Source organism: Callionymus lyra, chromosome 2 (genome assembly GCF_982586985.1).
Source record: "Callionymus lyra chromosome 2, fCalLyr1.hap1.1, whole genome shotgun sequence".
In the NCBI taxonomy this organism is placed as follows: domain Eukaryota; kingdom Metazoa; phylum Chordata; class Actinopteri; order Syngnathiformes; family Callionymidae; genus Callionymus; species Callionymus lyra.
The window spans coordinates 24,862,537-24,874,775 of NC_141819.1; the positions used below are offsets into that span (position 1 = coordinate 24,862,537).

The 12,239-nt window shown below is 38.3% G+C and overlaps 1 protein-coding gene across 1 annotated transcript; it reads right to left on the reverse strand.

Moving 5' to 3' along the window:
- Positions 1-3,919: 3,919 nt before the first annotated feature.
- On the reverse strand, positions 3,920-7,915 carry ghitm (growth hormone inducible transmembrane protein). Its single transcript, XM_087784272.1, has 9 exons — positions 7,844-7,915; positions 7,468-7,621; positions 6,253-6,352; positions 6,045-6,156; positions 5,179-5,317; positions 5,001-5,109; positions 4,706-4,894; positions 4,345-4,516; positions 3,920-4,276 (listed from the first exon to the last, which is right to left on the reverse strand). Exons 2-9 carry the CDS (start codon positions 7,597-7,599, stop codon positions 4,192-4,194), a joined length of 1,038 nt encoding a protein of 345 aa, XP_087640398.1. The 5' UTR covers positions 7,600-7,621; positions 7,844-7,915; the 3' UTR covers positions 3,920-4,191.
- Positions 7,916-12,239: the final 4,324 nt, after the last annotated feature.

Sequence of the window (12,239 nt, forward strand, 5' to 3'; positions counted from 1 at the left end):
TGACTTCTTCTCCGGGGCGACTCTGCGGCTCAGACTGGAGGAGGCAGGGTGAGATTCTCGAGGCACTAATCCAGTGACGCAGCCCTCCGCAGACTTCATCTTCAGCGACGCTGCCCCGGTTCCTCGTCAGGAATCCGACGCAGATGAAGGAGAAGGTGTGAAGTCGACGCCTCAACACCTTCGACGTGGATTGAAAAGACATGAAATTTATAACAGCTTTTGTTCGGATGTGCTTTTTAAAAACATGATCCTAATCTGTATCTCTGTAGATTAAAATACTTCATAGTTCATGATTATGTAGACAGAAATCACCACATAAACATGTGTAATTCATTTTATATACATATTTCCAAAAGAGTAAAAAATGGGTTTAATTACTACAATTACGTGTTTAAAAGATGGTAATCTATAGAAGGAACAGTATTTGTTAGCATAGCACTAACTAGTTTATCTTAAACGTTTTTATTTGTGCAGGCTTTTCCTCAATTTTCTGGAACTTCTGTGTTGTTCTCAGTGTTATCTTGACGTTTAAAGTATATACTTTATTGAATATTGTTTTGATTGTTTAAGCGCTTTCTGACCCTGGTCTGGAAAAGCGCTATATAAATACAAATTACTTACCTACTTAAACAAACTCTTTCTACTTGTCTCGTTAATAGACTTTGTTTTTATAATTATTTATTTGTATATGTCACTTCAATATAATGTCTCTTGTTTTGTTTAGATATGTATTGGATTGGATTAATCTAATTAATTCTTTTTATTTTTTATTATTAAGCTGTATACATTTTTTTTTTATTCAGTTTCAACTGTCAGCCATGTTAAAAGTATTGCATCAGCGTTGTTTTCTTCAATATATACAGTACTGTGCAAAAGTTTAAGACAAAAGAGAAATCTAAATCAAATCAATATTTGTTGTTACTACTCTTTACCTTCAAATCAGCATCAGTTCTTGTAGGTACATTTGCACAAAGTCAGGGGTTTTGTAGGATTATAGTGTATGATCAACAAATTATACCAAACAAGTGCTAATGATCATCAGTTTCACAAGTAGGTTGAAACACAGTCATGAAGTAAAAAAGATACAGTTGTGTAGGAGCTTAGAACTGGGTGAGGAAAAAACTCTGCTACCATGCTGAGGTTGTGGAAGACAGTTTCATGTCAAAGGTCATGCCACCATGTTAAGACTGAACACAGAAACAAGACACAAGGTAGTTCTACTGCATCAGCAAGGTTCCTCCCAGACAAAGATTTCAAAGAAGACTGAGGTTTCAAGATGTGCTGTTCAAGCTCTTTTGAAGAAGCATAAAGAAACAGGCAACGTTGAGGATCATAGCAGTGGTCGGCCAAACTTAGTGCAGCAGATGAAAGACACATCAAGCTTATTTCCCTTCGAATTGAGAAGATGTCCAGCCGTGACATCACCTCAGAACTGGCAGTTCTGCTAGTGGGACCCAGGTAAACCATCTACTGTCCGGAGAAGTCTGGCCAGAAGTGTCTTCATGGAAGAGTTGCAGCCAAAAAGCCAGTCCCCCAACATGGAAACAAGGAAACTGGAAGTGATGGTATGGACCCCACAGAGCCCTGATCTCAACATCATGGAGTCTGTCTGGGATCACCTGAAGAGACAGAAGGATTTGAGAAACATCTACAGAACATCTGTGGTTAGTTCTCCAAGATGTTTGGAACAACCTACCAGCCGAGTTCCTTCAACAACTGTGTGCAAGTGAACCTAGAAGAATTGATGCTGTTTTGAAGGCAAAGGGTGGTCACACCGAATATTAATTTGATTGACATTTTTCTTCTGTTCATTCACTGCATTTTGTTAAAAATAAAAGTTTAGTAAAACAAATGTCAGTTTTGGTAAAAACTCTGGATGACACTCTACATCTACATCAGGATATAAACATAATCCTGGGGAACAATAGAAAGTCACCTGCACTGAAATCTGTGATCCAAGACTTGAGCACTTCTTGTTTTCACAGCTATAAAAATAGTTATGACGTTTGACGACATGCCCTCGAGCAGCCAATCACGCGCCTGCTGTCCAAATGACGGACAGAATCCAGGAGATACATGGTGACAGCAGGGAAAGGTGATAGACTCTCGCAGCAGCAAAAGATGACCGGATTAAAAAAGTAAAAAGGATTTGTTAGATTAAACACTATGACCTACTGTTGAAAGGTCAAGTGGTCGCAGGTTCAAATACATTACAGATATGCAGGGAGTTGTTGTGACTCGCCTGCAATTTCAAACTCATCAGATGAGCAGAAGAAAAATGTTAAAAAATATTTGAACCTTGTTAGATATAGAGAGGTCGATCATTAGGCAGAGACGTGGTTAAGAGCCATGGTTCTACGTGTCAGATAGGTAAGGTAAGGTAAGGTAGCACTTTATTGATCCCTCAGGAGGTCTCCTTCGGGAATTTTATTTTTTTTCCAAATTATCCACAGCAAATACAGCAATTTTTCATAGAACAAAGTGAAATAAAGAGAAAGAAAAAGATGATACAATCTAAGTCTAAAGATAAAGATAAAGAACATAGATCAAAGAAAAATAGGAGTTGCTTATACACTTTTAACAGTAAATTTAGCTGCTTCCTGGTGGGAGGAGACCATGGGGCAGATCCAGGATCACACATCTGTGAGGAGAATCAAATATTTGATCTATAAGTCTGAACTTGCATCATTATGGCTGAACAAAATTGTTGGATAAGACAAAAGTTGCAATTGTCAGCAAGTGTGATTTCATCATGTAGTCATTAGCGCGAGGACAATATGGCATCAGACTTCCACCATCAGTCTTTTTCACCTCCTCATCAAGAGTTCATGATGTCAGGGATGTTTTTTTAAAAACAGGGAATTCTAAAGAACGAGAAATAAAGATGTCATTTAGCTTCATTGTATTGTAGTTCTTCCAGTCATGATGTTGCACCTGACACCCTAAACAGCTGAGATTTCCCTCCATCTCCAGCGTGATTGGCCTCACTACCCTTGTGCTGGACATGGAACCCGGAGCAGCACGTGCTCCTACCTTAATGAAACACCTGCGTATTTACAGATGTGAGCATCTGCTGCTGGTGTCCTGGTTCGGGGATTTAATTTTAGTCTCGCAGCCAGATGGTGGACAAGAGGATTAGCCCGCTAAGCCTTTGTCATCTGCTTCTGCTCCACACTGACTGTTTGTTAGGAGGTAGTAGGTACCGGGCGGACCCCCCCAACCCTGTGGTCTGGTCAGGAGCCGGCAGAGAGGGGCTACATAATAAGAAGTGCAGAGGTCAGAGGTCATAGTCAGAACATGACGCCCACTTAAACATAGAGCCCCTTATCTGTGTGTCCATTTGCGTGAAAACATGAATACAGACTCTTCACTAGAGCTAATACATTTATAGAAAAACGTTTTGTGAAAACTAGTGACAGCTAGTGGCATTTGTGAAGAATGCTATTCGTTACGGTGGCCCAGAAGTTCAAAACCACTCCTTCAAACCGATTTCTTGCGAGATAAAAGAAAAAAACATCATCAAACATTATCTCTACTTTCAGTACTGAATAAAACCATGTACAGACAAAAAGCAGCAGAATAAATGAAGCTTTTCATTCAAGCCAAAATATTTAAAGAAAAATAATTTTGATTTTTCAATAAAAAATCATTTTACAATTTTTAAAACGAAATTTCTTAATAGACTGGGAATCTTTGAATATGAATAATAGAAATGTATAGATGAGCAGGAGTGGATATTTTTTTAAACAAAGGTGGATGTATTGATATTTCCATTATTCCTCTCATTTATTTCCTATTTTTATTCATTTTAATTCTAGAAATTGGTTGCAATCAGAACTTATCCATCATTCAAATTATGAGATGAAAGCATAAATATTTACACCCAGAGAGGAGATACATGATCACGCAGAGGGAGACAGAACTTTTAATGAGATTTAATGAGGTTTTTTTCCTTTGACAATTTAAAAAAAACAAATATGGTGGAAGTGCAACATCAGTGTAAATATGAACTTTTACTTTTGAACAGTTTCTCGATCACAGAACCATGAATCAGAGAGAAAATAAATACTAAGTATGTGGATTACAACTGAAGAAGCAATTAAAGATGATCCGGTCGAGTCAATCCAGAACTTCCACGTCTCACGAACATTCCTACAGATCCCAGCTGTGCCCAGTAGATCCATCCCATCTTCACTTCCTCTTGTTCCCTCCACCGGACAGAATGATGGCCATCCTCATGAAGATGTTGAGCGTGTCCATGTAGATGCCGATACACCTTCAGACAGAGTCACCAGGTAAGAACCTCTCCACTGCGAGTGCTCAGGAAAAAGAGGCGGGACTTACGCGTTGATGGGGTCGAACTTCTCCACACCATAGAGGGGGTGAGTCTCCGCCTTCTTGATGATCTTCTGGGTGTCGTAGAGCAGGAACATGCTGAAGAGGACCAGACCCCCGTAGATGGCCACCGAGTACAGGCCGGCGCCAAACGCTGAGGTCGGAGGGAGGAACATGGACCCTGAGGAGACACGGAAGAGGTTCAGATCCATTATTTACACAAATTAAACCACGATTGTGAAGGATTTTCAACAACATGCATGTTGAAAAGGATGGTTAAGAACAGCGTACATCAATAATCAAGGCCCAAATCAGAGTTTAAACTGCACATATAATGCTTTTATATATTTTAAATAATGTGTTTTCTGACCGATGGATGAGGCAAAGACGACTCCTAACCCCACAGCCAGAGGTCCCCCCATGTTGAGGAACTTCTCACTGGGGGCACACATGGCCACGGTGGACAGACCACCCACGATCCCTGCTGTGTACCAGGCAGCCCTCAACATCAGAGGTCCACCGAGGAGGGTGAGGGGGGCGATGACTGCACCCAACACTCCTAGTGAAGACGAAACACGAGTTATGAACAACATTGTAGTGGAACACACGCAACACTCCCCTCTGCTGGACAACCCGCACAACTACAACAGTAAACCTGGACAGACCTGCATGTAACATCCAGGCCAGATGTTTGGGAACTGGACTGTGCTCGTAGGAAATGGACCGGACCAGCATTCCAGCACCAATCATGGCTGCAAATGTCGCACCAACAGCCTGACGAAGAGTCACACGCAACTCACTAATTTAAACTGACTTCACCGTCGTCTTCATTTGAAAACTCACCAGCCATGATCCTCCCATGAAGAACAGCATCGCTGGAGTTCGGCTGATGGCGACGGCTGACAGTGCCGTCAGTCCAACGCTTCCGGCAAAGTACATGTAGGTGGACCTGATCCGGTCTTTCACATACTGAGGCCAGATTCTGCCGAGGGAGAACAATGATTTAGGTTTAAAAAAAATATATTTGTGTAGAATAGAACTGAACAATTTATCGATATAAACGACAGTTAAGATTTTCACGTGCTACCGTCAGATGCTGACGTCGGACTTTGCCTCTGGGCCTCGACATAGTTACACTAACAAGTTTAACGTACTGCTTGTACGTGCACACTTGTGACATTGGAGGAACAACAATGTCACATTACTTGCTTCACCACATGAAAATTAAAGAAGAAGTTTATTATTAAGTGACAGTTTAATCTTGTAATAAGAAATGTTATTTTTTTTATTGTTCAACTGCCGTGTTCTCCATCTTCAGAAAAGTCCATCACCGGTTGAATAAAATCAAATATCTCAACATTACTTTGACGTCAAATGTGTAGAAAACACTATTAATTAAATATGATATTTTTAAGTTATTATGGGTTTACCATCTCAAACAAGTATAGAACATTTAGTTCAAATATCTGACAACTGCATTAATATACAGTAGATTAATACATGCTATAATAATTTGTCACAGGTATTGTATTGTAATACAATATATTTCACCTGCTTAGGACCTTAGGTGGTGCTGCTATAATATCAACTTGCACTTTGTTTCCCATCGTAGTCATAATAGAAGATTGTAAATGACTGAACGTTGAGTATATCCAAGTGAAAAACCGGGATGGCTCTTCTTCTACTCAAGAAACACACAATTTACTCACATCGACCTCTCAATAGCTCCGGTCTCATTCGACATTCCGAGTCCATAGTAGCACAAAGCCCCTAGTCCGACTGCAGCTCCACCGGCCACAATCAATCGCCCCATGCTGTCAACTGGAGTGGAAACAATGTGTTTAAACATTTTATGAATTTGTTTTCCTTAATATATCTGTAGAGTCAAGTCTAACTTAATGATGTAAAGTGATTTACATTTGATGGCAGTTTTAGGCGCAGGCTCAAAAGCAGCCTCCTTCATCTGGTCTCTGGTGGTCTTTGACTGGCGGACAAATCTCGACCTTGAAGAAAGATTCTGGAGGGAAACAGTTAAATCAATTTAGTAGGAGACTTCTTTTTTGTTGTGTGATGAAGCTCTGGAAAATATTGACAATGTTGTAGAGCATTCGCAAGAAATACAACCAACACCAAATTTGATTGAAAGACAATAAACGAAGGAACTCAGGGTTGTTTTTGTTGAAAAATGAAATGTATTCTAACCAAAACTGTAACACTTAAGTCAGTAAGCAAGTAAGTAATGGTTATTTGTAAAGCACCTGTCTAGACCAGGGTCACAAAGTGCTTTTACAATCAAAAACTGGAAGGATTTCTCTCCTCTGGTCCAGAAGCGTGTTCAGGAACCATCAGTAGATTCTGATCCACAGACCTCAGAGCCCGAGCTGGGGTGTAAGGCTGGATCAGATCACTGATGTAAGGAGGAGTCTGACCATGAACAGATCTGAGAGTAAGCACCAGAATTTTAAAATTGATCCTGAAAGAAAGTGGCAGCCAGTGAATTGTTTTAAGGATCGGGGAAATGTGAGTTCTTCTACTAGAGACCGCTCCTGTTACAATAGTCTAAACGAGAAGACACAAACGCATGGATTATAAGCTCCAGACTTAAGACTTAAGGTCAACATACATTGAAAACAATTATGTAAACAGAAAAATTAATATAAAATAATAAACGGAATAGGGAACACAAATAACTAAACAGTGTAAAAACATTTGTATTAAAATAAATTGAATATAATTATATGTCACAAAGAGGTGTTTTAGGAGAAAGACATCGATAAGTGCGCCTCAAAACGCCATTAACTGCAGATTTATTAAACACAATGATGAAACAAGGTTATAAAATAAGGTGGATGAATAACATTAAGAATGCCAAACTAGTGCTTAACATGTGAAACATTGCATCATCATTCAAAATATAAATATAAATGAAATACAAGACAAAATGTCTGATCATTTTTAACAATACAGTTAAAGTTTCCTTCCTAGAGATAAAAGCAAAACTACAAACGCCTAAAAGACGACCGAAAACAGCTTCACTGGAATCATGAGTGAAAAGAAAGTTACAAGGTCATGATTATAAGGAACTTTTCCGTTTCTGACTCAAACCTACGTATGGTGACTTGGTTTCATTACCTGCTGTGATCTGAACACAGGTGTCCAGGTGTTCCCGGTGGGGGCCCTGAAGGCTGGCCCCGCTTGTGTGAGGGCATGTCGGATCCCAGTGAGAGGGAAGCTCCTCAGGCAGGTCAACCTTGCCACCAACATTGTCTCGGAGTGGATTCTCTATCTGAAAACGGTATTAATACATAGACAAATTAAGTTAGTAAGGAATAAGAACAACACAGCGCAACTACGTAGCAGACGGTAGCTTTTTAAACGCGTTACACTGAATAAAACTTTATCTTCAAAGCTGTTAAATACATTTCCAGATATGTTGAGAATTAAACTAAAACTGTCCACAAACGTCAGCGCATATAAACATAAATGTTGGAAAACGTCAGGAACATACGAGCAGCGTTTGTTGTTGTCCTTCCGCTCAGAACTGCGCCAGTCTCTGACGCAACTGTTCTGCAACCTTCCTGAAGCGTCTGATCTACGTCATCAGCAGGCGACGAGGTGGACGAACGTTTGTTTGTTCAATATTATACAAACAGTTAAGACGAAATATAGTGCAAGCATCTGCTAGAACTAAAGTTATTGTTTTATACGTATTTTTCTAACTCATATTTGATTAAATATTCTTATGTAAAATAAAATAATAATAATTATTATTATTATTATTATTATTATTATTATTATAGGCTACAATCTTCGAGACATAATCAACAATATGGTTGCTTAAAACCGTCAATTAATATTATTTTATTATTATTATTATTTATTATATGGATGTGTATTTAATTTAACTGTGAACAATTAAATGAACTACTTGTTAAAAGGGGCCAAACACACCAAAAACACTATAATAAACCACACCTAAACAAAACTAGCAAATAAATAAAAATCGTTTTATAACCTGCAGTTCATTCTTTCCCCTACTGAGGACGCCGTTGCCACGATGGTTTTTAGAGAAAAGTGTCTTTAAAAACCCTTTTTTTATCATCACTAACAAGAGCTAACAAGAGGTGTTTGTCCATTAAGCACAGAAACACACGCACAATTACAATAACATGAGGTTAGATGAATCCAAGTGTGTTTGATGAGTGACAAATCTTACCGTTGCCAGCGTGAAAGTAAGTAAGTAATAATTATTTGTAAAGAGCCTTTCCGTAGACCAGGGTCACAAGGCACTTATCGTTGGTGATAATAGTGTTAAAAGGTACTTTTAAGGGCAACATTAGGTGACATGAGTTACCATATCCCGGTGAATTATATCCAACATATACAGTGAATTTGAACAAGTTATCAACACCACATATATGCCCACACGTGGCGGTTCAACACAGGTGGATACAATGGCCGACTGACCCACCCTGTGGCCCCTGTGTGCCAACTTAAATAACCCAATCACATGAAGTTAATATATTTTATATTTAAACCTTAATCACTATTTTATTGCATTTTGTTTGAAATGAAGTAGGAAATTATGTAACTTTGTTACGTGGTTCACGATAAACGTTTGTGTGATAAGTCTTATTGATTAAATATAATTATATTGTCGTTTGTAATGTTCCCCTGTGATTGAACTGCGGCCCCACCGTGGCCCCTGCAGTCACGCGTGTCTAGAACCGCCACTGGTGTCCATTCATTCAGAGAGTCTTGTGTATAACAGGAAACATGTTGATCAGATTCTTTAAAAACGTTTTATTCTTATTAATTATTAATCTTTTTCAAACTGATCATTTTCCAAGTTCTACTTCCTGGTCGGACGATGAACACATTGTCATTGGCTGACATATAAAAGCAATAAACCACAACATTTTAAGTGAGCTTAAATTCTTAATTTGAATTTCCATTTGATTAAAAATCCAATTGTTACTTCAGGTTGTGACGTAAAAGATCATCGCACACATCGTAGCAGAAGTCATGTGTGTAAAGAGAGTTGTTTATTTGTGTTCTATAACATGTGTTTCAGTTTTTGTGTGGGATTCTTAACTTTTCTTTTTTTTGAGATATGTGCGTATTTTTGTGAAATTAACATTTTTTAAGTCGTCTTTGCATTAATTACTGAAGTTACATTTCTGTAGATCACGTTATGCATTTGTGGACGCATGTACGGACTCACACACTAGTGAACACTTTGACACATTTGCGTCAGTTTAGCAACAATAATAAGCCCATAACGTCACGCTAGTTGGTAGAACCTGCAGCAGTGTCCTGCCCTATTTGTGCTGCTGGTGGGTTAAGAAGCCTCCAGACTCCATTCATCATGTAAGTGCTCGATTAGCATTGATCTGCAGGGGGAAAAGAAACATCGCCGTGTTATTATAAAGCAGCCAGCAATTTGTGTTCCAGTGATTGAGTGTAGCAGAGGATTTCTCAAACAGCCGCACCTACATATTTTGTCTTCCTGTCAATAATCTGGCACTTTTCTAAATTATTGATCAATAGCAACTGATCTTTTCATAGCAAGTTTCTTTTCCGTTCACTTTGCAATTTGAGAATTAGTGGAAATCTCGAATTTTAGGAAAGTTTGGTGAAACTTCTGTGATATGAATTAAACAAAGAATAATTAATGATCCCATTGAAAGTATAAGGTTGAAGTTATCAGACTTAACTTTTCTCTTCTTCTGCTCTCATCGTGGAATAGGAAGGTGTTTCCAGATCCTCAGCTCTTTCTTAATCATGTCTTGCACATGGAGCAGCCCCTGTAGATCAACTTAAGGAAAAGAACATTTGAAAGTTGTCAAAGAGACTCTGTCTCAAGTCTATGCATGAGAATTAGACAGAACTGATATATTTATACCTTTTCTGCTTATTTAACGTCAGTTTTGTTCGACTTCAAATCAATCAACAAGTGCTTTTGACCTGATTAGTCAACTTTTCCAGCAGGAAGAATATGGAATACATCACCTCTTCTGGGCAAATTTACGTCGACAGAAACAAAATAAATAAAATAAGCGAATCTATGTCTTAGACCAGACCACGGCAAAGTGTGGCCCTTTGACAGTAGTTATACGGCCCCCATGAGGCCACATTTATTTAATAGGTAACTGTTTTATTTTGCATTTATTTCTATCAGTCTCTAAATATGAATATACGTTTTTTGTTTGAGTTTATTTTTGTAAGTATTTATTGCATCATCAGAAAGATTTAAGTGAATTAAAAAAAAAACATAATTTGGAACAAACTACTTTTAAACCCGAAATGATATAAATTACAATTAAATACACTTTTTAGCATCTTCAGCTTGATTTTAATTGATTTAATTTCTTAATGAAAAGCCAAAAATATTTGTACTATTATATTTATGATTTTTTCTACGTTATACTTGATGGCCCCTCACAACTGTCACTGTATAAAATGTGGCCCCTGAGGAAATGGAATTTCCGACCCTTATCTTAGACTGTTATGATACTTGACAAGCACACGACAAAACATGCAGACCCAAAACTGAATAATATGTTATTAATTAAAGAATTAATCGTCAGTTCAAGGTGGAGGTTCACAGTAAACTGTTGTGTGTTGTAACAATGTAGAGTCAATGAAAATAATAAATTAATGAATTAGTAAAAATAAAAATGTATATGTTCAAGTATCAAGCGGATAAACCAAAGATTTCCCAAGATTCTTGGTCAGAGACAAGAAAATTTAAAAAAAACTTGTGGATTTACACCATTAACACCAACAACATCTCAGGACTCTGGGTCTCTCATGGGGACCAACAAAAGTGTCTAAGTTTGGGTTTAGGAAAGCAGCAAAGGTAATAACTCAGCTTTGCTAGAGAGTTTACTGGGAGTTAAGTATTTTTGACAACATTCTTTGGCTCTCCATCAATCAAAACAATTCATTAGTTGATTAGTTTATCTCCATGTGAAACTGCATGTGATATAAACTTCCCCCTCGAGAGTCTACATGGTTGATACAAGAGGTTTATGAGCATCTAAATGCATGGTATAGACATTTTTCTGCAATTCCATCTAAAATGAATCAACAGAAAATGTTAATATTTTAATCCGTGTCCCATTTCATATATAAAAAAGCCATCCACACTCACGAGGGTAAGAATCGCAGAAACTTTTCTATTAATTAAATGAAATTCACTGAATCTGTGCGTAGCTGGACTGAGTCGGAGGTTTTGTTCATTTTCATATTTTTAATTAAGAGAATCTCTTTCCTGCCGTCTTCCATCAGTGAATGAGTCGTTCTTTCGTCTCCTCGATGTGCTTTATCTCCCCCGACCATTCATAGTCAACCTTATTGCATCCCAGGGTTTAAGGATCCGTCTTTTAACCAGCAGAGAAGCAGAACTAATGACGACATTAAAGTGTCTTTGTGAGCGCGGCCCATCAGAGTGTCGATCAACCAAGCAGGAAATCATGTTGGATTTGAGGAATCGGCATGAATAAACATGTATGTTTAGCATCCATCACAGTGAGCAGCCGGGGGCTCAATTTAGGGGAGATTTGGAAGTTGTTGATGTACTTGCCGAAGATGCTGATGTGAGGAACGTTCAGCGCTTATTTGGATTCACTTTTTTTTTTTATCAACTCCAAACTCACTTCCATTAGTTTCTGTCTAATTGTGCGACGTCACCCCAAACCAGACCCAGTCTTGCTTTGGCAGCGTTGTCTCGTCCGGTTATTAATGAAAACATTATTCTCTTGGGCTGGTATTTTTCTGTAAACAAAACATCAGAGCTGGTCCCAGAATGTTTTGGCCCAGTTCTTCTTTCAGAGTTCACAACAACAAACCTTCCACTGTTCAATTTAAAGTTACAGTCAGTGGTTGTTTTGTGTAAACAG